Source organism: Eretmochelys imbricata, chromosome 6, assembly GCF_965152235.1.
Source record: "Eretmochelys imbricata isolate rEreImb1 chromosome 6, rEreImb1.hap1, whole genome shotgun sequence".
NCBI lineage: Eukaryota > Metazoa > Chordata > Testudines > Cheloniidae > Eretmochelys > Eretmochelys imbricata.
The window spans coordinates 15,819,974-15,846,100 of record NC_135577.1 but is presented as its reverse complement, the minus strand read 5'-3'; the positions used below and the strand labels follow the sequence as shown (position 1 = coordinate 15,846,100).

Sequence of the window (26,127 nt, the reverse complement as noted above, 5' to 3'; positions counted from 1 at the left end):
CTCCTGCTACGACGAATCGACCTCTCCAACTCAACTCTGCTCGGCCATTGTGAATCGAGCAACACAGCTTCTGCCGCCAACTCTGCTCTCCCGCTATTGCCACGCTTGCGAGCTTCTCCATGTTGTCTGTCCTGGGCTCCCACCTCTGTGAAAGCCACAGAAGACAACCATTGTCAGTCTTTGTTCGGCTACCGTGACCCAAACAGCACAGCTTCCGCTGCCACTCTGCTCTCCTGCGTTTCGCACCCCTTTTCCAGGATTACCCGTGCAAGCGCCATAGCCATGGAGCCCGATCAGATCTCTGCTGCATTTTGACCACTGTAAATACCTCATGCATTATGCAGCAATATGTGCAGTACCTGCAAGACTGGGCAAGGAAGTGATGACAGCGCGATTACTATACTGATGAGGATATGGACACAGACGGTACGGCATGTGGTGATTGGGAGATCATGGTGCTGTTGGGCCAGGTTCATGCGGTGGAATGCCGATTCTGGGCCCAGGAAACAAGCACAGACTGGTAGGACCGCATAGTCTTTCAGGTATGGGAAAGATTCCCAGTGGGTGCGAAACTTTCGTATGCGTAAGGCCACTTTCATGGTACTTTGTGACTTGCTGTCCCCTGCCCTGAAGCGGAAAGACACCAAAATGAGAGCAGCCCTCACAGTTGACAAGCGAGTGGCCATAGCCCTGTGGAAGCTTGCAATGCCCAACCGCTACCGGTCAGTCGGGAATCAGTTTGGAGTGGGGAAATCTACTGTTGGGGCTGCTGTACTGCAAGTAGCCAACGCAAACATTGACCAGCTGCCACTCCCACTCATCAAGGGGAGTGACTTTGGGAAACGTGCAGACCATTGTGGATGGCTTTAATGCACTGGGATTCCCTAATTGCGGCGGGCAATAGATGGAACACATATCCCCATCTTGGCCCTGGAACACCGGGGCAGCCAGTACATAAACTGCAAAGGGTACTTTTCCATGGTGCTGCATTTCACCGACATCAATGTGGGACGACCTGGAAAGGTGCATGACGCTCACATCTTGAGGAACTCTGGTCTGTTTGAACAGCTGCAGGAAGGAACTTACTTCCCAGACCAGAAAATTACTAATTGGGGATGTTGAAATGCCTATAGTTATCCTGTGGGACCCAGACTACCCCTAAATGCCATGGCTCATGAAGCCGTACATAGGCACCCTGGACAATAGTAAGGAGCAGTTCAACTCTAGGCTGAGCAAATGCAGAAAGGTGGTAGAATGTGCATTTGGACGTTTGAAAGCATGCTGGTGCAGTTTAGTGACTCGGTTAGATCTCAGCACAACCAATATTCCAATTGTAATTGCTGCTTGTTGTGTGCTCCACAATATCTGTGAGAGTAAGGGGGAGACATTTATGGCGGTGTGGGAGGTTGCGGCAACTTGCCTGGCAGCCAGTTTCACACAGCCAGACAACAGGGCGATTAGAAGAGCGCAGCAGGGCGCGCTGCAGATGAGAGAAGCTTTGAAAGCCAGTTTCATGACTGGCCCGGGTACGCTGTGAGAGGAGTTGTTGTTTCTCTTAAAGTTACCTACCCCCCCCCCATACATATATATGAAAGGAAATAAAGTCACAATTGTTTAAAAACCGTTCTTTATTAGGTGTTGCACAAAACATTGAGAGAAATCAGAAGCTAGAGGGGCTATTGGGTTACAGCGGCGGCGGAGGAGGAGGGAAGGACTAGTCCAGAAACCAAATCAAAATTTAGGATATGCCAGTTTTCTGCTGCTTGTGCAATCCTCTGGGGTTGACTGTGTTGGTCCTTGAAGCCTCCCCCTGGCCATGTACTTGGGTGTTTGGGTGAGGAGGCTATTGAACTTGGGGAGGAGGGAGGGTGGTTATTCAGGGGCTGCAGCGGCAGGCTGTGGTCTTGCTGCCTTTCCCGCATTGGATCCACTATACAGTGGAGCATGTCAGTTTGCTCCCCCATGAGCTTGAGAGCAGGCAGGATGCTATGATCATTGCCCACGTCCTTCCTCTCTTCATATTCATGTAACGCTTTACACGACTCTGCAATTGTTTGCCTCCGTACATTCAACTGGGCCCTATCAATGCGGGAGGACTGCAAGAGCTCAGCAATCGTTGTCCCGAGTTCATTTTTTCCACCTTCTAATCTGGACCAGCCTCTGGGACGGAGTAGATAGGGGCTGCATTGAAACATTTGCGCCTGCTGCAGGAGAAGAAAAAGGGAGGGTAGTATTTTAAAAGATACAGTTTAGAGAACAAAGGGGACGCTGTTTCTCAGTGAAACAGGCAATTCATAATACACAGCACATGTTCTTTCTGTACAAGGTCTCATTTTGCCTCTCATACTGAAGTGCCTGCCACTTTGGTGTGAGTAAGTCATCACATGCGGCTGGGCAGCAGAATTCAGCTTGCAGCTCCTTGATTTTTTGTACGACACTGTTCTGTGTCCCTGGAGTAGCCTCTTTCCGTCATGGCAGTGGAGAGTTTAAATGTACGTATTTGCGTTCCTTTTTTTGGAACATAGTTGTGCCAGAAGAGATTCGTCTCCGTTCGGACCAAGCTGGAGCTCGTCTGTGAATCCGGGACTGCGTGGTCTCTTGAGATGGTGGACTCTGCACGGTCTCCTGTGATGGTGGATTGTGCTGATGGTGGATTGTGCTGATGGTGACCATACAGGAAATTTAAAAGTTGGAGAGTGAAGGCTTAGCTAACTGCAGTCCTGGAAAGCACACTGCCCCCCGCATCACTGCCCATCAGCCAGTACTGACCCCCAGTTTTGCATCATTTAAATACACCATTGGGTTGTTGGAGGAAATAGCTTATTACTATTGTTCTATCCTGGCACAGATCAGTGCTGGCAATCCTGATGCAAAAATTGTAGCTTGCACCCCTCCCTGTGGATTGTTTCTGGTACCCTAAGGCAATCATGTGTCTTACTTCTGTGCCAAGATGATACCAAGTCTTTCATGTGCACACAGGCACACATCCAGTTGCATGCAACTTGTATCTCCAGTGTTGCGTTATTGCTTATAGTTGGCTGTCCGCTGCCATTGTTGAGCTTTCAGGGAACCCCCTCTTTTCTGTCACAGACTTTAAGGCCAGAAGGGACCATCATGGTCATCTAGTCTGACCTCCTGCGCATTACAGGCTACAGAACCTCACCCACCCACTCCTGCAATACACCCATGACCTCTGTCTGAGTTAGTGATGTCCTCAAATAATGATATAAAGACAAAACTAAACAGAACCCCCACGTTTACATTAGCTTAAACTTGCAAGTGACCCGTGACCTGTGCTGGAGAGGACGGCAAACTCCCACCCACAGGGTCTCTGACATGGGGGAAATTCCTTCCCAATCCCCAAAATGGTGATCAGTGAGACCCTGAACATGTGGGCAAGACCCACCAGCTAGATACCTTGGAGAAAGAATTCTCTAGAGTAACTCAGAGCCCTCCCCATCTAGTGTCCTGTAACCAGCCATTGGAGAGATTTGCAGCTAGCAGTCACAGATCAGCCATGTGCCATTGTAGGCAGTCTCATCCTACTATCCCCTTCATAAACTGATGAAGCTCAGTCTTGAGGCCAGTTATGTTTTTACCCACCCTTCCCAACTGATCCCTTTCAAAGGTTGCTCCAGAACCTCACTCCTCTGATGGAGGAGCTTTCGTCTAATCTAAAGCCTAAACTTGTTTATAGCCAGTTTATATCCATTTGTTCTTGTGTCTACATTGCCGCTTTTGTAAATTCCTCTGTAATAGTTATCCCTCTGATGCATTTAGAGAGAGCAGTCATCTCTCTCTCTCCTCAGCCTTCTTTTGGTTAGGCTAAATGAAAGTATTTCAGTCTCCTCTCCTAAGTGAGGTTTGTTAGGGGGCTTATTCCTTCACCCACTTACTTCCCTGGTCCTTCTCGCATGAACAGCGAGCAACAATACCCAAAGTCTAAAGGTGCAAACAATTCGATGTTTACTGGAAGTTCCCCCCAATAAGCATAATTCCAGTTCCCTTCCTTAGTATCCTCCTTCCCAGCTCTGACACCACAGAGCCTTACACCTGTGTCCCGTTCCTGCCCTTAGCCAAACATGATTCCAAGTTCCTTACTCCCATTCCCCCCACCCCAAACACCCACCCACCACCATTTCCCCCACACACACCTGCCACCCACCCACCCCCTGATTGACTGCAGACTATATAGTCAAACTTGAGTTCTGCTTAGCTATACCTTAACCAATCATTTTACTTAAATTTAACTACCCAATCCTAACATATTGGTACATGATTAGCCAACCAATTATATCCCACCACCTTAATGAGTTTACACCCAGCAAAATTAATTATACAGCAGACAGAAACAATCACAGAACCAGACAGAGATTATACAGACAAACAATAGTTCTTGCCAGGCAGGATGCTATCAAACTAAGTTTCCTTTTACATTTGCTAGGCCCAATAGCACCTTATTTCAAGGTGACTAGTTTGGAATGTGAGGATGTGACTGGTTGCTTCCCAGCATATGGCTGCTTCGCCAGAGGCCTTGGCCGAAGAACAGGGCCTCAGATTGTCACAGTAAGAGAAGGACCTTACACTGGCAGACAGAGGTATAAAAGAGAGCATCAAAATCACTAACTAGCTTAGTGATAAGAATACACCTAAATTCTTAAAGTACAGGCCTTTTCAGACAGGCCTGAATATCTATATCCTAACAAGGTTATCCATTTCTCTGGATATACTAGTAGCCCTTCTCCATATCTGGTCCAGTTTGAATTCATCTTACACATGGGAGACCAGAATTGCACACAGTATTCCAGATGAGGTCTCACCAGTGCCTTGTATAATGGTACTAGCACTTCCCGGTCTCCACTGGAAATACCTCACCCGAGTATCCCATGACTGGGTGAGCCTTGTTCCCAGCTGCATCAGAGTGAAATCTCAGAGTCATCCTGTGATCAAGCAATACACCCAAGTCTTTCTCCTTCTCTGTTGCTTCTAGGAGAAGAGTGCCCGGCTTTCAGCAATAATTCTCATGGTTAGTCCCCAAGTACATGATTTAAGCACAGAAGCAACGGCCTTTACAACTACAGCACGATCTTTATGCTACTTTGAAATTTTAGCAAATGGCAAATTCATTGCCTTGTGCCTATAAACCACCAGGCTTCCATTCGTTATTGTGCCAAGCCATCACACAATGCTTTTTGCAGGGAGTAACAAAAAGCATGATCCCTGCTGCCATCCTCTTACAGTCCAAGACTCTGACCTTGCAACACTCCATTTTGGGATGCAGGAGTACACAGGTGCACCCAGTCAGGCAGAGCAGGGACTCAAACCCATGTCTCCTAGATCTCAGGCGAGTGCCCATGCATTTCCATGAAGGGTTTTGAGGCATTGGTTTTGCCTACTGCAGAATGAACATTGACATTTAATGAACAGTTTGTGTTGCTTGGCCAGCCCTCAGCACGTGCTTAACTCCATGCATGCGTGAAGTCCCCATGACGTCATTACCATATGCACATTAAGTGTCTGCAGGATCCGGTCCCACAGTAGGCTACCCTAGAAGATGGTAGTAGAGGGATTAGAGCAGTTACGCCACATTAGCGTGACAGTCCCTGTGGGTTCTACAGTATGGGGAGGGTGTTGACGTGGTAGGAGCAGTGGGAGAGAGGATTTTAGCTGTTGGAAGGGGATTTGGAGAGGAGCTGGAGGGCTGTAGTTTCCCCAGGCGAGATAGAAGGAAACTAATGCAAATGAAGAAGGGTAGATTGCCATGTAGACAGAGGTGAGTGCGTAGATGTAGCCGAGGTAGCTTTGGCCTAGCTAGATCAAGCAGTAGAGCAACAGCAGCACAGGCTACCCACTGGAGTACGACCCAGAGTCCCAGCTAGTCTTCTATAGGCCATGCTTCCACTACTGTTATTTCAACTAGCTTGATGAAAGCTAGCTCACTTGGGCCTGTGTGTGCACACTACAGCCACGCTTTGGAGTGCCCCATAGATATAGCTTAAGGGTCAAGAAGCAGGAGATACCAGTTATGGGGCAGATCCCAGCTGTCAGGCAGGATGCTTAAGGTCTTGAAGCATCAGGTTTCCCAGTCACTAACACAATGGGGAAATCTTCTCCACCTCCTGTAAGCTAGGGGCTGGCCACAGCCCCCACAGAAGACACAAGGGTTTCTTGTTACCAGACTTAGGCTTGTCCCCCAGCTGGCTCACATGGACTTCATGTGAGACTGGCAAGCACCAGTAGTTCTTATTGCGTGCCCAGTGGAGTTAGAATCCAGCTATTCACAGTAAAGTTAATCGAAAAGTCTCTAGTTCGGCTGAGTGGCTTCTCCTCCCCCCAGATAGGACCCCAGGAGTGAGAGAAAGCCATTTGATTTACCTTGTCTAGTGCTAGCTTGCAGGCTTCTTCCTGTCCTCTATGCCACATCCTATTCTGGTGTCTATCCCTGCAGAGAGGTCTGTTCTGCTGCTGAATGGGGAAGAGCTACAAGGCCAGTAGTAGACCCCTGGCCTCAACAACTGCTGTTCCCTCCCCCAGAGGGACACACGCTACCACAAGACATTAGTGCACTCCAGAGATTTTATTTCTGCTCCTCTCCCTTATTTTACAGTCATCTGCCATGGAAGATTTGGGACCTTGTCATCCAGCTGCTTCTCCTATGGAGTAGTGTCACAGTAACGAGAGAAGCCACAACCACCAATGAAAGCATGGCCAGAAGCACCAGGGTCAGGTCCAGTCTGGAGACAGGGTCTGGAGGAGGAGGAGGAGGAGGAGGAGAGGTTAAGACAATCCAGATTTCTGTAGGGTCTAAAGTGTGGAGATGACACCTAGACTTCCCTGCCCCAGTGGTGCTCCCCCTACCGCTTAGGCCAGCCTTCATCAGAAAGGTACTTGAATTGTCAACTCACTTTTTAGACTGTGATCCAGCACCACCATCCCATTGATGGCCATCCAATAGAGGGCAGAGGCAATGCTAGCCCCAGTGCATTGAGTGCCACAGAGGCTCAAGGCATACAAGTCACCATTGAGGTGCCATAGTGTCCCCCCCGCCTCCCCCAAGTTTGCTGGTTTTTGAGACATCCTATGAATGTCCATAGGATAAGGATATAACCCAACATTGGCCCACTCATAGGAAGCACTCACAGGTATGGTGTCAGCCAGCATTAGCTTACATATGGATCATCAAGGAGTGACTTCTGCATATAGCCCCCCTCCCCCCATGAACATTTATATTAGAACCCCCTAGACAGCACTGACTTGCTGTATTCCAGGTTACTGTGCAAGATGCCAGTTGTCCTACTAGGGTTTAACAGAAACCTCACCCTTGTTCTCATAGACGTGCTCTCTCCACGGCTCAGGGCTCTCCTGGAAGATCACAGGGCCAGGAGAACTCACCAGGTCCTGGGGCTCTCCTGTCCCATTGTTGATATCCAGGAACCGGCGGCCTCCTGGCAGATGGAATGGAGAGTTAGGGAGCTGTCTGTCCAGCGCACTCACAACCAGAGGGCCCATCGTGATGAAATGCAGCATCACCATGGACTCAACCATGAGCCCTTACAGGCCTCCTGACAGGTTGTGGTACCAGGTATTAGATCTTCCTGAATTGCTTATTTGAAGTGTGGGAGAAGTTGGGAAGAAAGGCCATTTCATCAGGAGCAGCAGACGCTCCACTCTCCAGAGGCAATTTCTAGTATTGTCTCCTACATAGGGCAGTTGTAGGAGATTAGGCCATTTACCTCTTCGTGTTAGCCCATCATACCCTAGCTAGCGCTACAGGACATGGTAGAGGTACGTAACGAGCTGGGCTGAACGCCTTGCAGTCAGTGTATAGCACAGGGCTGGGCAAACTTTTTGGCCTGAGGGCCACATTAGCACTGTAAAACTATATGGAGGGCCAGGTAGGGAAGGCTGTGCCTCCCCAAAGAGCCTGGCTCCCTCCCAATTCCTGTCCCCCTGACTGCCCACCTCAGAAACCCCCTCTGCCCCCAACTCCTTGTCTCCTGACTGCCCCCTCCCAGGACCCCTGCCCCTAACTGCCCCCTGGGACCACACCCCTATCCAACCCCCCGCTCCCTGACAGCCCCCGCTGGACTCCAATGACTATCCAATGCCCCCCGACTGCCCCCCCAAACCTCTGCCCAATCCAACCAGCCCCTGTCCCGACTGCCCCCTGGCACCCTCTGCCCCTTTTCCAATCCCAACCCCCTTATGATGCTGCTCAGAGCAGTGGGACCTCACAGCTCCTACCGGAGCAGAGTGCTGGAGGCGTGCTGAGGCTGCAAGGGAGAGGGACAGCACAGGAGGGGCTGGGGGCTTGCCTCCCCGGCCGGGAACTCAGGGGCTGGACAGGATGGACAGGATGTCCTGCGGGTGGTAGTTTCCCCATGGCAGGACAGGCAGATCTCTGTTCACTATGAGTCCTCTGGTATTTGGGATGGGAGCTTGTAGAAACCCACATGGATTTCAGACCACTCCGACTTACTTGTAGCAGCTCCTGATGGGCACATGGTCCTGCAGGGCTCCAGCCGGGAGGGGTAACAAGCTGAGGCGCTACAGTAAATGTACACCTAAAATCCACACAAGTGAGAATGGAGTGAGTGAGTGACTGGCCAGTGCTGGTAGGAGGCAGGAAGCAGATCCACAGCTATCAGTTTGGTTCTGCATGTGCAGCGCCTCAGCAGAGGCTGAGGAGGTCAGGACCTGACTCAGATAGGAGCTCCTGCCCCTGCACTCCGACTTCCCCCTCCTCACCCGCTTTACATGTGGGCCCCTTCTCACCTCTCCCTCAAGTGCCACCTGGGAGGCGGAGTCCACAAAGGCAAAAGTGGAGAGGACGAAGCGCTGGTGGTGAGTCGGGAAGGGCAGCTCAGATGAGGCCGGGCCCACGGGCACAAGCTGGGTTCTGTAGTTGTCTCCCAGGAACGGGCACCTGGGAGCAAGACATGAGAGAAGGGTGGACCAAGGAAACCGCCTTCCTCCTCCCCAAGCCATGCTCCCCCTCCATCCCAGCCACTCACCCGTCCACCAGGATGGGCCACTGCGGCTGCTGCAGGGGGTTAGCGCTTGGGGTGGCCCAGCACTGGTGCAGAACCAGAACCAGGGACGGGTCTGTTCTGTGCAGGATGCGAACCTCCATGTAGACAGAGTCCCTGAGCACCTTCACCACAGGGTAGTCTCTCTCTGTGAGATAGGATCTGTAGCTCGGGTCTGTGGGGGAGAGGGTAGGAGGAGAGCAGAGCTGAGACACCTGTGGTCCTTCAGGGGGATGGGATCTCCGTGCTGGAGTGAGGGGTCACCTACCTGTGGCGATGCGCAGCTCAAGCCGGAGGGGTCCTGCCTGGGTGACTGGAGCAGGTGTCGGGGGCAAGAAGACCTCGACCTGGACTGGCAGAAAGTCACTGGCATTGTAGATGCAGCGAGCATGGAGGCTGCACAGGAGAGAGCAGAGGGAGGAGACAGGGGCTGATCTGTGACTTCAGATTGAGGCCACGTGGTTTCTGGCAGTGACCTTATTAGTGCTTGAGACAAGCAGGATCAGGCCCTATCAGTACTTGGATGGGAGACATCCAAGGATGCTAGTGGATCAACCCTTTTAGCAACTCAGATGTTCTTCCCTCCAACTCAGGGAGTCAGCAGGAGTGTCTGAGCCCGGCCACATGGGGGCCTTCTCAGATAGGCTAGAAGCACCTGCTTACTTGTCCTCACATCTCTTTTGGCAGCATTCTCAATGTAAGCAGGGGAATAGTCCTGCTCTTGTGGGGAACTTTCCTGGCTTCTGCACTACCCCAGTGAAGTGGGCTAGCGAAAGGATCCGAGTCCTCGCTCCCACTTCCTTTATCCAGTGGCCTCCCTGCCCTTCAGGGCTCCCCTCCACTCTCCTGTCTGGCAGAGTCCTCGTAAACCCAACAAGGCTAGGCCCAGGATTCTGGGGGGGCTCGACCCCCAACCCTGCTGTGGTCACCTAGGACAGGGGCTAGGGTGTCCCCACTCCGGGGTACTCTCTCTGCACTGGGCACTTCTGACCCATGACCATTACATACAAGGTAAAGCAAATGCAAGTTATTTAATCAACTATTTTAGAAAGAAGGAAAAATGGGAAAGGTTAAAGGAAACACATGACCTGACTGTGTGACCCAGGCAAATCCAGTTCACACGGAGGACAGGACCTCCCTGGCCTCCTGACTCTGATTAGCCTGCCCACCCTGTCATTCAGGCTGACCTGGAGCATTGGCCTCTCCCCATTGTTCCTGGGGACTGTCACTCTCAGGGTCCTGATTTCCCATAGATCCTTCCCCTTTTAGTACTGGGAGCTAGCCAACCAGTACACCCCACTGAATGTTAGTAAGGGGGCAACAGTCCTTACATCAAGTTTGCCACCAACTGTTATCCAAGCTTTCTTTCTACCAACCCTGTAGGGAGTTATTAGTCCCTCAGGGTGGCCCCATGGAGCCCTTCTCGGGTCAGGCTGGCTGTGCCTACTTGCCATTGGAGATTGCACAGCAAGTGGCATTTACAATCATAAGATTAGGATTGGAAGAGCCCTCAGGTGGTCAGCTAGTCCAACCCGCTGCTCAAAGCAGGACCAACCCCAACTAAATCATCCCAGCCAGGGCTTGGTCAAGCCAGGTATTCAGAACCTCTAAGGATGGAGATTCTGCCACTTCCCTAGGTAACCCATTCCAGTGCTTCACCATCCTCCTAGAGGGACAGTCCCGTCCTCAATAGCCATCCTAGACCTCCCCCACTGCAGCTTGAGACCATTGCTCCTTGTTCGGTCATCTGCCATCACTGAGAACAGCCAAGCTCCATCCTCCTTGGAACCCCTTCAGGTAGGGGAAGGCTGCTATCAAATCCCCCCTCACTTGTCTCTTCTGCAGACTAAATAAGCCCAGGTCCCTCAGCCTCTTCTCATAAATTATGTGCCCCAGCCCCCTAATCATTTTTGTTGCCCTCTGCTGGGCAATCTCCAAATTTTTCCACATCCTTTCTGTTGGTGAGGGCCCAAAACTGGACACAGTACTCCAGATGGGCTTCACCACTGCTGGTGAGAGGGGAATCACCACTTCCCTCCATCTGCTGGCAATGCTCCTACTAATGCACCCCAATATACCAGTAGCTTTCTTGGCAAGAAGGGCCCACTATTCATTCGTAGCCAGCTGCTCGTACACTGTAATCCCCAGGTCCTTGTCTGTAGAACTGCTGCTTAGCCAGTCGGTCCCCAGCCTGTACCAGTGAATGGGATTCTTCCCTCCTAAGTGCAGGACTCTGCACTCGTCCTTTTTGAAGCTCAGATTTCTTTTAGCCCGATTTTCAATTTTTCTAGATCTCTCCCCCCAACTTAGTGTTATCCATTAACTTACACCCTCAGCAAGCCATCCCATCATCCAGATCGTTAATGATAATGAACGAAACCAACCCCAGCACAGACGCCTGGGGCATGCCGCTTGATACCAGCTGCCAACTAGACAGAGCTGTTGATTGCTACCTGTTGACCTTGATGATCTAGCCAGCTTTCGAGCCACCTTTAATTCATTCATCCAGCCCCTACTTCTTTAACTTGCTGTCAAGAACACTGTGGGAGTCTGTAACAAACTTTGTTCGAGTCAAGGTATATCATGTCCACCGCTTTCCCCACATGCACAGAGCCAGTTCTCATCATAGAAAGCAATCAGGTTGGTCAGGCATGACTTGCCCTTGGTGAATCCATTTTGGCTGGTCCTGATCACCTTCCTCTCCTCCAAGTGCTTCAGAATGGATTCCTTGACAACCTGCTGCAGGATTTTTCCAGGGACTGAGGTGAGGCTGACCAATGTTGGCATTTGATCAGACAACGTAAAACCCTGACTCTTGGACAGTCAGCTGCACAGAGTGTCCTTCCCTTCACAAAGCAAGATTTTGCCCCATGCCCCATTAGGGATCAGGTGCATATCCCCTTTTCTGAGTGTGGGGCAGCCTGAGACTGCAGGGAATCCATATCTGTAGAACATCCCCTAAGTCCTTTGGTGGTCAGGAGAGGCTGCTGGAAAATTGATGGATCAGATCTTTGCCAGGGGAAAGGATCTGGCCTCACGCTTCCACTGTGGAAGGGCTGAAGACTGCTCACCATCACTTCCTTGCTAGTCAACAGAGCAGGCCAACTTACATGAAGGTGCTGTCCCGGGTGATGGAGCCATCCGGCCCAGTCCGGATGTCGATGCCAGAGATCAGCTGGTTCTCATAGATCAGTTTGTCATGGATCACCTGGAAGAGAGAGAGAGACATGGGGCAGGTTAGTCCCTCAAGACCCTGAGCAGAGCACTCACCCTGGCTTCCCGTGGGTGTCCCCTCACCTGGACTGTGGTGCCACACTGCATGAGGGGGAAGCGGAAGATCACAAAAGCCTCAGTCATCCTGATGGGGTCACACCCTGCCTGGGCATAGGCTAGCCGGACACTCTCCAGGATGATGGGGTGATCAGACATGTCCCTGGAGACCACCAGAACAAAGTGACCATCCAGGAGGCACTGAACAGTGACTGCAACACAAAGGAGCAGGATTAAGTATAGATGTTCCTGGTAGAGGAATTGGGCAAGAGTTCCATGCCACACTCAGGATGATAGATTGGAGAAGAGCCATGAGAAATATTAGAAAACAGGCCTTGTAGTGACCAAATTCTGTCTCTTTAGACAGAGAGAAGGTTAAGGGGTGACTTGATTACAGTCTAAGTATTTAAATAAGGTATAGATCTGAGAGCGAGGGTAGTTAACTCTTGGAATGGTTTGTCCAGGGTCATGGTGGATTCTCCATCACTGATAAGGCAAGACTGGATGTCTGCTAAGAGATCTGCTGGAGGAATTATTTCAGGGAAATCCTATAGCTCGTGTTATACAGGAAATCAGACAAGTGATCACAATGGTCCCTTCTGGCTTTGGAATCTATCAAATGAAGCCCCATGGGGGTAAGTGGGTTTGTCTGAGACAGCATGATTGCAGCTCACGTTGTGCAGGAACGAGACACAAGCCGGCAGAGTTATCCATCGATCTGATGATGGAGCACCAGCCTGTACCGTCTGATGGTTCTTCCTCTGCCACCACACATTTGGTGTTGGCTCTCAAGATCTGCCAGGCATTGGGCAACTGAGGAGAGACCGTGATGTAGGAAGGAATCCCTTTGCACACAACTGATGCCAGCTGCAGCCTAGGGTGAGAGTTACAAAGACATTGCATCCAAGTCTAGTTCACCATGCTAGTAGGTGGTGACCAAACTCATCTGAGACGTACGGTGTGTCACCAAGCTTCCCAGGACAGAGATGACAAAAGGCTCCATAAACTGACATGAGGGCAGGTCTCCTACCTGTGTTGCCAAAGTAGCAGGGAATGGTGAGGTCAGTCTCATCATAACAGCAGCCAGCCTGGAAGCAAGCAGCTTGGCCTGGGGCATCCGCACAGGGCATCTTCCCAGTCACCACACGGCACTGCTCCTCTGTGAGATGCGCCCCTAGAACAGCAGGGTGTGGATTAAGGAGAGCTAGAGAGCCTCTAAAGGGATCGCAAGAGACCCTTCCCCAGAGACTTTTTAAGATCTGTAGTGACCTCTGGACAAGTGGCTGACCTCAACACCAGTCCAACCCTCCTCCCCTTCCCCAAAGGGCTGCAAGAGCTCCCACAGTGGTCCTCCATCCCAGCTCACCCTGCCCCCCACGACCATAACCTCAAACCACATACCACCTCAGACAGCATTGTGCTCAGATCCCCACCCCTGTCCTCCAGATGTAGCATGTTGCCCTTCTCTGATAGCAGGCTTAACATGTCACTTGGAAATTCAGGCTCCTGATCTGCTGCTGTGTCAGAGGAGAGCCCCCACCTACACCCTACAGCCCCCTCAACACAGCCAGCAATGTGGTCAACTCTAATTTATCACTTAGCAGTTCTGAGGTGGGTTTCTCTAGCCATCTCATGAAATAGTGAGCAAACGCCTGCTCTATGAATTTTTACTTTCTTGAAGCCACCATCTCCCTTTACGGATGATGGGGCAGAAGCTAGCAGGTTGGCCACCATTTCCCCATAGCCGATCAGAGGAAAGTGTCCCTCATAAACATGGCTGCGAATTTCTTTCATGAGACTGAAGCTGTACCTACAGGCAAAGTGGATGCCACTCTGGTTTAGGGGGCGGGCTAGACAGGACTCTAGGAGAGTGAGGGACTAAGAGCTGAGAAGAGCCTGTGTGAGACACATGGGGGGGGGGGGGGGGGGGAGAGGAGACAGATTGCAAGCAGATGTGGGGGTGAGATAAGAAGGGATACAACATCAGATCCCAAACCCTGGGATAATGGAGGAACAGGGGAAACCCCTCTGAGCAGCCAATGGCAAGGACACATTGGTGCATGTGTGACTGGATTTTGCGCCAAAGTAGCTCACAGACTTTGGAAGCAAGTGCCTTCCCCCTAAACTTTGAAAAACCAGAAGGCAAATAGCCACCCCTTCCCCTTCAAATAAACTGGGGGCGGGTGGGGGAAGAGCATGATTTCTAAACGAATCTCATTTTTGACTATGGCTTACAACACTGTCAACACCAGCTCTAACATGGCAGCCACAAGCAAGAGACAAGGTTCAGCTCCTCTGAAGACCACCACAGCAGTCAGAAGTGGACCATGAAACCTTCCATTAGAGGGGACCCACATGCACTCAAACCAGTTAGAGGTCACAGATACCCCCACACACCTATGTTGCTTGGTGGAGGATATATTTGGGGCACCGGGCGCACCAGGCCCGGCTGCGGCTGGGGCACCGGGCGCACCAGGCCCGGCTGCGGCTGGGGCACCGGGCGCACCAGGCCCGGCTGCGGCTGGGGCACCGGGCGCACCAGGCCCGGCTGCGGCTGGGGCACCGGGCGCACCAGGCCCGGCTGCGGCTGGGGCACCGGGCGCACCAGGCCCGGCTGCGGCTGGGGCACCGGGCGCACCAGGCCCGGCTGCGGCTGGGGCACCGGGCGCACCAGGCCCGGCTGCGGCTGGGGCACCGGGCGCACCAGGCCCGGCTGCGGCTGGGGCACCGGGCGCACCAGGCCCGGCTGCGGCTGGGGCACCGGGCGCACCAGGCCCGGCTGCGGCTGGGGCACCGGGCGCACCAGGCCCGGCTGCGGCTGGGGCACCGGGCGCACCAGGCCCGGCTGCGGCTGGGGCACCGGGCGCACCAGGCCCGGCTGCGGCTGGGGCACCGGGCGCACCAGGCCCGGCTGCGGCTGGGGCACCGGGCGCACCAGGCCCGGCTGCGGCTGGGGCACCGGGCGCACCAGGCCCGGCTGCGGCTGGGGCACCGGGCGCACCAGGCCCGGCTGCGGCTGGGGCACCGGGCGCACCAGGCCCGGCTGCGGCTGGGGCACGTAGCGCATGGTCTCCTCTGGGGTTAAGTCACGTTCAGTGGGCTTGGGGCAGGTCATGTTCACATCATAGGTGGCAGCGACGGCCCTGGCGCTCAGCAGTTCCTCCACTCGGACTTGCAGGTGGTTACGCCCATCCTGCAATGTAGAGACACCAATCAGTCAGTATTGTGGCCTAACAGACTCTCTGTAGGCGCTAAGCACAGCGCCCCCCAGCTGCACAGGCTGCTGTGACTGCAGGTATGGACCCATCTCCAGCTTCTGTTGTTGCTCAGGTACACTGGGGTGAGGCGTGCCAACCCCCCTCACCTTCTTCTGCACATGACAGCCATTGTAGCCAGCTGAGAAGATTATCGCTCCTTGCTCGCCAGATGTGACCCAATGGAGACAAATGGAGCAGTTGGTAACTTCGAAGGGTGTCCCAAACTCATCTGTGGAGAGAGTCATACAGGTCGTGGGTAAGGAAGAGTTAAAGCCCTTGATGAAGCTTAGCCAAGTAGCCATATTTGGAACAGTGACTGTGGTTTGTCACATCCTTCAGTTTAGTGGAGTTTAGCATGGTGGGAAGCAGCTCCAAAGATACAGGACGGCCGTCATTTACCAAGTCTGGTGGTGGGATATAATTGGGTACATAATCATGTACCAATATGTTAGGATTGGTTAGTTACATTTCAGGAAAATGATTGGTTAAGGTATAGCTAAGCAGAACTCAAGTTTTACTATATAATCTGTAGTCAATAAGGAAGTGAGTGGGCGTGGGTGGGAGGGGATGAGAACAGGGGTGCGGAAATTGGAATCATGTTTTGCTAAAGGGGGAAATGGGAACAGGGAATGGGGGTAAGGAAATTGGAATAATGTTTGGCTGTGGGCAGGAATGGGAACAGGGACACAGGTGTAAGGCTCTGTGGTGTCAGAGCTGGGAAGGAGGACACTAAGGAAGGAAACTGGAATCATGCTTGCTGGAAGTTCCCCCCAATAAACTTCGAATTGTTTGCATCTTTGGACTTCGGGTATTGTTGCTCTCTGTTCATGCGAGAAGGACCAGGGAAGTAAGTGGGTGAAGGAATAAGCCCCCTAACAAGGAGGGCTGAGAGTGGCCGAGCCGAGCCAGGCCAGGCCATCCCATCCCGTGCTTGGGCATGACAACAGGGAGGTGATTGCCCACAGAGGGCGCAGGATCCAGGCGTCTGGAGCTCAAAGGGCCGAGTTATACCAGAGCTTGGGATACTAAAATGTGGCTGGGTATGTCCTTTTACAGTCTCCCCCCAGCAGGGTTCCCTCTTTACCCTCTGCTATTTTGTGGGTCACGGTCAGCAGGCTGTTGTGAGGAAAGACTTTGCTACCTGGATTCAACGGTTAGCGCTATCTCCAGTCTTTTCTCCAGGGGACAGAAGCCACAGACTCTCACTTCAGGAGACCAGGGTACTCAAGATTTGAGGGTAACAGCCAGGCCACCAAAAAGCACTAGAGTAGGACCTTCTTGTTCCCTTCCGAAAGCTCTCATTACATACTGTAGAAGTAAGAGGTTTCCACAGGAGACCCATAAAACCCTCCTGCATGTCTAAGAGGGCAGACAAGTAGGAGGCTTCTTAGCTTTCTTATGAAGCAGCCAGGCAGCTACTTACCCACAACTTTGAAGCGGACGGTGCGGCCCTGGCTGGGAAAGACCAGCAGCTGCATCCCATAGTCTCCACAGTCATACTCATGTTGCAAGACAGAGAAACTGACCCTGTGGAAGTCCCCCTGCCCAAGGGCTATCCTTAGGGACCAGAGCAGTACTAAGCCCACAAAATACCTACAACCCAGCCCCATGGCTGAAAATGCTAGAAAAGAAGCCCTGTCTAGCAGCCACTTCTCATAAGGGGGGAGGCTGTGGGACCCGGGCTTTGTAGGGAGAGTGGTGGGGAGGGGGCGGGGTGTGAATCAGATGAGCAGAGAGGCAGCACCTGGGGAGCTGCCTGGTGCTGGGGAGGGGCCGGGTGAAAAGTGCAAAGCTCAGGGTGAAAGGGAAACATAACCATCGAACCCTTCAGCCCTAAGACCCCCCTCCCATTGAAGCCTCCTGTTACGCTACCTTTTCAGTGTTGCCAGCTCTCAGGATTTTATTGCAAGTCCCATGGTAACTGATGTTTTATTTCAAGCCCCATCTCCTGGAAACAAGGAACTAGCTGAGAACCTGAGTGTGCATTCAAAAGAAAAGTAAGTTTCTTGCCCTCACAGTTGCAGAGAAAAGCATAAAAACAGGGCTCAAGCACACCCCAAGTGCCCCAAAAATCAGAAGGCCAAGTTGTCTGGAATCGAGGGGTCTAGTCAGTGTATCCTTCTGGGATCGGATGATTTAGTTGGGGATTGGTCCTGCTTTGAGCAGGGGGTTGGACTAGATGACCTCTTGAGGTCCCTTCCATGCTTCCCCTCCTTCTGCTGCTGGTAGTTGGCCCCAGCCCAGGCAAGCAGCCTGCTCCTCTTCTGGGAAGCCTGCTGGGCTGGGGCTGGGGCTGGGGCTGGGGCTAGGGCGGCTAGGACTTGGGGTTGCTGGGGCCGCACCACCCAGTTCTCCAGGGCTGGGGGGAAAGGGAGGGCTGCCCGACGCCCACCCAGTGGTCTGGTGCTGGGGAGCAGCCCACCCACCCAGTGCTGCGGGGCTGATGGGGCAGCCTGTCTGGTGCTCTGGGTGTGTGTGTGTGCCCTGGCGCTTTGGGGCTGGTGGTGCTTGGGCAACCCGGGAATGGAAGGGGGGGCTGGTAGCCGTGGAAGGGAGGGATTCTGGGCTTTGGGGTGGGGCCTGAGGCTGAAGGGTGGGCCGGGCCAGGGGCTAGCCTCCCCAAGCCTGTGGTTCACCCACCGTCCATGGCCAAATCTAAGGTAGACGTAAGGCACACATTTTGAAGGGTGACTAACCCTTGGAACAGACGACCACTGGAAGTGATGGATTCTCAATCAGGCTATGTCTACACAGCTGCAGTGCTGCCCTGTAGTGCTGAAACATACTGCAGCAACGCTGTCGTAAATCCACCGCTCCGAGAGGTAGGACGATGGCAGAGTTCTTCCAGTGAGCTCATGGCATCTACCCTGGCAGAGAGGTTGGATTAACTACGTCTCTCAGGAGGGTGAATTTTTCACAGCCCTGAGGGACACACCTGGGTTTGGATGGGCTATCACCAGCAGGAGAGTAAATTTGTGTGAGGGGGTGGAGGGTGAGAAAACTTGGATTTGTGCTGGAAATGGCCCAACTTGATGATCACTTTAGATAAGCTATTACCAGCAGGACAGTGGGGTAGGAGGAGGTATTGTTGCATATTCTCTGTGTGTATATAAAGTCTGCTGCGGTTTCCACGGTATGCATCCGATGAAGTGAGCTGTAGCTCACGAAAGCTCATGCTCAAATAAAATGGTTAGTCTCTAAGGTGCCACAAGTACTCCTTTTCTTTTTGCGAATACAGACTAACACGGCTGTTACTCTGAAACCTAACTTTCTAGTGTAGACCAGCCCACAGGCGGCCTGTCTGGAAGACGCTTTACTCAGACACAAGTTATCGGGCTCCATGCAGAGGTAACAGGGTGACATTCTCTGGTCTGTGCTCTGCTGGAGGTCAGATTGGTTGATCTAAGGGTCCCTTCTGGCCTGAAAATCCATGAAGCTATGAAAAAAATCGCTCAAGTGTATTTTTTGTGTGAAAAATCTCGTGATTTTTGCAGCAATCTCTTGATTTTTGGCTCTTTGGGGTTGGGGCTCCCCGTCTCATCTCCCTCGCTCTTTCTGCCCTTCTCACTGCTGAGAATATCGCCAACCCTCAGCGCTCAAAAATCATGAGTCCCCCCAAACTCCTGAGCGTCCCTTAAAAATCATGAGATTTTAAAAATAACAAATTTGTGGCTATTTTAAAATGCTTTTCTGGCTTTTGAATCTGCGGAGGTCATGCTTTGAAGCTTCTCTGTCTCTACAGTTATTATGTATTTGTATTCCTGCAGTGCTTAAGAGCTCCAGTCATGGAGCAGGACCCCATTGGGCCAGGCACCATACAAACATAAAACAAAAAGATGAGGCTTGAAACCCGTTTTTTAAAAGGAAAGCTGATGTTCTGGTATGTTCACCTGACTCCAGGAGCTGGAGCTTTAAGAAAAGCACAAAGTATTGCATCACTCACAATAACATGATGAGAGTTGGTAGCTTCTTCCCTACTTCCCTGTTGTGTTGTGAACACTGGGGCGGGGGGGCATGGGGGGAGGAATGTAAAACTCACTCAAAGATGCTTTATCTTTGCGGCAGGGCAAGCAAGGTGTGTAGAGAAATTGCTCCTGTGACTGGGGAATGGAGAACGGGCCCCTGAGCCTGATGCTAACAGCTGCCAAACACGCCTCCCCCACAGCTCTGCTAGTACTCTTAACTCTGACCTACACACATGCTGCTAGTCTGGTCTTCTGTCCCACTGCTCCGCACCCCCTTGCCCTGTATGTCAATCTCTGGCTTGCAATTTTAACTGCTCCTGCTTGGGCCCACACTGAGATTTAAACTCCATGATCTTCAGAGCAAAAACCAGGCGATTCTGAACGAAAAGGACTAACCATCTCTAGGGAGTGGCTGTAGCACTCTCATTAACATCCATGTGAACCAGCCCCTAGAGAGCAACAGATCCCCAAGCTCCCCCCATGCGGGCGACATCGTCATCTCCGTACAGGTGTAGTCCTGGCCCCCAGTCACCCTGGTGCTTTATCCCTTCACCAACCCCATAAGGGACACCTGCTGAGACCTAACATTACATGTCATACCTTTGGAAGGATCAGGCCTCCTCAGTGCTGAGTAGGGGGATCTGTGGGCAAAACCCAGGAGGTCCAGAAAACAGTGGTGTTAATTCACTAGGAGTCACTGCGTTCTGTCTGAGTCAGTGTTGAAACAGGGCTCTGGCGTGGTGCCAGGGACTGATGGAGGTGCCATTGTTCTGATGAGGTGTGGAACTGAGGCCCATGATTGTTAATGATTTTATAGCTCTTTTAAAATAAGATTAAGGGGGTTAGCCCTAGTGGCCTGTGCAGAGTCCAAGTTAGGGGTGAAACTAGTGAAAAAGCAGGGAGGCCTCATACCAGGCCTTGAAGAAATCTAACCTGGCCAAGTATGGAGCTCCACAGACCGAGGCAGGCCTCAGCCTGAGCTATGTGAAACCTGAGGATGGGATGTAAGGACACCTCAATAGGCTTAGGCCTCTTGAGCTTCTCTTGGCTGGTGGTTTTCCTAGCCTCCGTCTGTCTTTTTCTCATGGCACTGCTACCCCTCAGTACGTTTACAGTACAAAATTATTTCAAAATTATTCTATTCGAATTTTCGGAAGCTATTTTATACGTTCGGTCTTCTGTGTCCCTACTAAAGCGGGTGAATTTGGCAGACTGCGTCCACAGTACCAAGGCTGGCATCAAATGTCAGAGCGGTGCACTGTGGGTAGCTATCCCACAGTTCCCACAGTCCCTGCCGCCCATTGGAATTCTCTGGTAAGCTCCCAGTTAAGCATGATGGGGCAAAAACATTCTGGCGGGTGTTTCTGGGTGTGTGTCACCAGAAAGCTACGGCAGACAATCGTTTCGCCCCTTTTTGGCATGCAGACGCCATACTGCTTTCAGCAGATGGTGCACCGCTGCTCTCCTGCTACGATGAATCCACCTCTCCAGCTCAACTCTGCTCGGCCATTGTGAATCGAGCAACACAGCTTCTGCCGCCAACTCTGCTCTCCCGCTATTGCAACGCTTGCGAGCTTCTCCATGTTGTCTGTCCTGGGCTCCCACCTCTGTGAAAGCCACAGAAGACAACCATTGTCAGTCTTTGTTCGGCTACCGTGACCCAAACAGCACAGCTTCCGCTGCCACTCTGCTCTCCTGCGTTTCGCACCCCTTTTCCAGGATTACCCGTGCAAGCGCCATAGCCATGGAGCCCGATCAGAGCTCTGCTGCAATTTTGACCATTGTAAATACCTCATGCATTATGCAGCAGTATGTGCAGTACCTGCAAGACTGGGCAAGGAAGTGATGACAGCACGATTACTATACTGATGAGGACATGAACACAGACGGTACGGCATGTGGTGATTGGGAGATCATGGTGCTAATGGGGCAGGTTCATGTGGTGGAATGCCGATTCTGGGCCCAGGAAACAAGCACAGACTGGTGGGACCACATAGTGTTGCAGGTATGGGATGATTCCCAGTGGCTGCCAAACTTTCGTATGCATAAGGCCAATTTCATGGTACTTTGTGACTTGCTGTCCCCTGCCCTGAAGCGGAAAGACACCAAATGAGAGCACCCCTCACAGTTGAGAAGCAAGTGGCCATAGCCCTGTGGAAGCTTGCAATGCCCGACAGGTACCGGTCAGTCGAGAATCAGTTTGGAGTGGGGAAATCTACTGTGGGGGCTGCTGTGCTGCAAGTAGCCAATGCAATCAATGACCAGCTGCTATCAAGGCGAGTGACTTTGGGAAACGTGCAGACCATTGTGGATGGCTTTAATGCGCTGGGATTCCCTAAGTGCGGCGGGCAATAGACGGAACACATATCCCCATCTTCGCCCTGGAACATCAGGGCAGCCAGTAGATAAACCGCAAGGGGTACTTTTCCATGGTGCTGCAAGCACTGGTGGATCACAAGGAACGTTTCACCGACATCAGTGTGGGACGACCTGGAAAGGTGCACGACGCTCGCATCTTCAGGAACTCTGGTCTGTTTGAACAGCTGCAGGAAGGAACTTACTTCCCAGACCAAAAATTACTGTTGGGGATGTTGAAATGCCTATAGTTATCTTGGGGGACCCAGACTACCCCTAAATGCCATGGCTCATGAAGCCGTACATAGGCACCCTGGACAGTAGTAAGGAGCAGTTCAACTCTAGGCTGAGCAAGTGCAGAAAGGTGGCAGAATGTGCATTCGGACGTTTGAAAGCACGCTGGTGTAGTTTAGTGACTCGGTTAGATCTCAGCACAACCAATATTCCAATTGTAATTGCTGCTTGTTGTGTGCTCCACAATATCTGTGAGAGTAAGGGGGAGACATTTATGGCGGGGTGGGAGGTTGAGGCAACTTGCCTGGCGACAAGTTTCACACAGCCAGACAACAGGGTGATTAGAAGAGCGCAGCAGGGTGTGCTGCAGATCAGAGAAGCTTTGAAAGCCAGTTTCATGACTGGCCAGGGTACGCTGTGAGAGTTGTTGTTGTTTCTCTTAAAGTTACCTGCCCCCCCCATATATATATATATGAAAGGAAATAAAGTCACAATTGTTTAAAAACCGTTCTGTATTAGTTGTTGCACAAAACATTGAGAGAAATCAGAAGTTAGAGGGGGGTATTGGGTTAGGGGGGTGGACGAGGAGGAGGGAAGGACTAGTCCAGAAACCAAATCAAAATTTAGGATATGCCAGTTTTCTGCTGCTTATGCAATCCTCTGGGGTTGACTGTGTTGGTCCCCGCAGCCTCCCCGCCTCCCCCCCGCCATGTTCTTGGGCATCTGGGTGAGGAGGCTATCGAACTTGGGGAGGAGGGAGGGCGGTTATCCAGGGGCCGCAGTGGCAGTCTATGGTCTTGCTGCCTTTCCCGCATTAGATCCACCATACAGCGGAGCATATCAGTTTGCTCCCCCATGAGCTTGACCATAGCATCCTGCCTGCTCTCATCGCCCATGTCCTTCCTCTCTTCATATTCATGTAATGCTTTACACGACTCTGCAATTGTTTGCCTCCATACACTCAACTGGGCCCTATCAATGCGGGAGGACTGCAAGAGCTCAGCAATCGTTGTCCCAAGTTCATTTTTCCACCTTCTAATCTGGACCAGCCTCTGGGACGGAGTAGATAGGGGCTGCATTGAAACATTTGCACCTGCTGCAGGAGAAGAAAAAGGGAGGGTAGTATTTTAAAAGATACAGTTTAGAGAACAAAGGGGACGCTGTTTCTCAGTGAAACAGGCAATTCATAATACACAGCACGTGTTCTTTCTGTACAAGGTCTCATTTTGCCTCTCATACTGAAGTGCCTGCCACTTTGGTGTGAGTAAGCCATCACATGCGGCCGGGCAACAGAATTCAGCTTGCAGCTCCTTGATTTTTTTTGTACGACACTGTTCTGTGTCCCTGGAGTAGCCTCTTTCCGTCATGGCAGTGGAGAGTTTAATGTATGTATTTGCGTTCCTTTTTTTGGAACATAGTTGTGCCAGAAGAGATTCGTCTCCCCAACATGCAATGAGATCCAGTACCTCCCATTCAGACCAAGCTGGAGCTTGTCTGCGAATCCGGGACTGCGTGGTCTCTTGAGATGGTGGACTCTGCACAGTCTCCTGTGCTGGTGGACTGTGCTGATGTTGACCAAACAGGAAATTCAAAAGTTCCAGGGGCTTTTACTGTCTGCCTGGCTCATGCATCGGAGTTCAGAGAGTTGTCCGGAGCGGTCACAAGGGAGCATTCTGGGATAGCTCCCGGAGGCTAATATTGTCAAATTGCGTCCACAGTACCTCTAACCCGGAACTGCGATCTCAGTTTTAGTGCTACTCCACTTGCCAAGGTGGAGTACAGAAATCGGAGTAAAGAGCCCTTTAAATTGAAAAAACTGGTTTGGTCGTGTGGATGGAACCAGTTTTATTTCGAGGTAACTCGCCTAATTCGGAAATAACTGCGTACTGTAGACCAGACCCAAGTCTCCCTACTTCAGCAGGAGAAACATTTGGCCATTTTTCTATCATACTCAGCACTTTTCCCCTAAGTGGAGAAGTTTCATCCTCTCCTCCAACTCTCTCCTGTCTGGTGTCTCTGCCCCAGAAGTCAATGGAAGGATTCCCATGGACTTTGAAGCAGACCTTTTCTGTCAGGGGAAAATCATCCCTCACCTTCAGTGTCTGGAAGAAACCCCACGCAATGACATTTTATACATCTTCAGAACTGGTCTTTCAGTAGACTACTGAGGCCTCCCTTCTTCTTCACCCTGCCTTTAGAATTAGGGATGGCCAGGTTTTTCCGTTGAAAGATTTTAATAGGCAGTAGTAGCAGAAATACAGAACTTACACCCTTGTGTCTGAAACTTGTTCTTCTGCTGCCACCCTATTGTATTGGCTCCAGGGTAGTTTGGTTAGCTAAGCCTTCCCCTTCCATCACTGTAGTCCTGGAAAGCACACTACTGCCCCCTCCCCCATAACTGCCCATCAGCCAGTATTGACCCCCAGTTTTGCATCATTTAAATACACCATTGAGTTGTTGGAGGAAACAGCTTATTGCTATTGTTCTACCCTGGCACAGATCAGTGCTGGCAATCCTCATTCAAACATTGTAGCTTGCACCACTCCCTTTGGATTGTTTCTGGTACCCTAAGGCAATTATATGTCTTACTTCTGTGCCAAGATGATACCAAGTCTTTCATGTGCAGGATTGTCTATGCTGACTGCATTGTCATATCATTTAGCTGGTAGAAGGAAAGTCACAGGCACCCATCCAGCTGCATGCAACTTGTATCTCCAGTGTTGCGTTACTGCTTATAGTTGGCTGTCCGCTGCCACTATTGAGCTTTCAGGGAACCCCCTCTCTTCTGTCACAGACTTTAAGGCCAGAAGGGACCTGAGCAGTCTGAGCCCCTGCACATTACAGGCTACAGAACCTCACCCACCCACTCCTGCAATAGACCCATGACCTCTGTCTGAGTTAGCGATGTCCTCAAATAATGATATAAAGACAAAACTAAACAGAATCCCCACATTTACATTAGTTTAAACCTGCAAGTGACCCGTGACCTGTGCTGGAGAGGACGGCAAACCCCCACCGACAGGGTCTCTGACATGGGGGAAATTCCTTCCCAATCCCCAAAATGGTGATCAGTGAGACCCTGAACATGTGAGCAAGACCCACCAGCTAGATACCTTGGGGAAAGAATTCTCTAGAGTAACTCAGAGCCCTCCCCATCTAGTGGCCTGTAACCAGCCCTTGGAGATCTTTGCAGCTCGCAGTCACAGAGCGGTCGTGTGCCATTGTAGGCAGTCTCATCCTACCCTCCCCTCCATAAACTTATCAAGCTCAGTCTTGAAGCCAGTTACGCTTTTTACCGCCCCCGCTCCCTTTCAAAGGTTGCTCCAGAATCTCACTCCTCTGATAGAGAAACTTTTGTCTAATCTAAAGCCTAGACTTGCTTATGGCCAGTTTATATCCATTTGTTCTTGTGTCCACGTTGGTGCTTATGTTAATTCCTCTCTGATAGTAATCCCTCTGATGCATTTAGAGAGAGCAGTCATCTATCTCTCCTCAGCCTTCTTTTGGTTAGGCTAAAGGAAAGTATTTCAGTCTCCTCTCCTAAGTGAGGTTATCCATTTCTCTGGATATACTAGTAGTCCTTCTACATATCTGGTCCAGTTTGAATTCATCTTACACATGGGAGACCAGAATTGCACACAGTATTCCAGATGAGGTCTCACCTGTGCCTTGTATAATGGTACTAGCACTTCCCGCTCTCTACTGGAAATACCTCACCCGAGTATCCCATGACTGGGTGAGCCTTGTTCCCAGCTGCATCAGAGTGAAATCTCAGAGCGATCCTGTGATCAAGCAATACACCCAAGTCTTTCTCCTTTTCTGTTGCTTCTAGCAGATAAGTGCCCAGCTTTCAGCAATAATTCTCATGGTTAGTCTCCAAGTACATGATTTAAGCACAGAAGCAACAGCCTTTACAACTACAGCACGATCTTTATACTACTTTGAAATCTTAGCAAATGGCAAATTCATTGCCTTGTGCCTATAAACCACCAGGCTTCCATTCATTATTGTGCCAAG

At 51.4% G+C, this 26,127-nt stretch overlaps 1 protein-coding gene across 1 annotated transcript; it reads right to left on the bottom strand.

The window, feature by feature from the left end:
* Nucleotides 1-6,607: 6,607 nt before the first annotated feature.
* Nucleotides 6,608-20,607, bottom strand: LOC144266482 (zona pellucida sperm-binding protein 1-like). The gene is made up of 14 exons (XM_077819921.1): nucleotides 20,455-20,607; nucleotides 16,980-17,205; nucleotides 15,664-15,785; nucleotides 15,358-15,492; nucleotides 14,697-15,177; nucleotides 13,330-13,473; nucleotides 12,327-12,511; nucleotides 12,140-12,237; nucleotides 9,298-9,425; nucleotides 9,015-9,204; nucleotides 8,776-8,926; nucleotides 8,480-8,564; nucleotides 7,320-7,445; nucleotides 6,608-6,747 (listed from the first exon to the last, which is right to left on the bottom strand). Exons 1-14 carry the CDS (start codon nucleotides 20,605-20,607, stop codon nucleotides 6,608-6,610), a joined length of 2,364 nt encoding a protein of 787 aa, XP_077676047.1.
* Nucleotides 20,608-26,127: the final 5,520 nt, after the last annotated feature.

What these genes read in the sequence shown, in the direction of transcription:
- LOC144266482 (XM_077819921.1), bottom strand. Translation starts at nt 20,607, where the DNA reads ATGAGAAAAAGACAGACGGAGGCTAGGAAAACCACCAGCCAAGAGAAG. An exon ending in TCCTCCACCAAGCAACATAG is followed by an intron (nt 13,474 to 14,696) that starts GTGTGTGGGGGT and finishes CTGCTGTTCTAG; the next exon opens with GGGCGCATCTCACAGAGGAG. An exon ending in ACCCGGGACAGCACCTTCAT is followed by an intron (nt 9,426 to 12,139) that starts GTAAGTTGGCCT and finishes TCTCCTGTGCAG; the next exon opens with CCTCCATGCTCGCTGCATCT.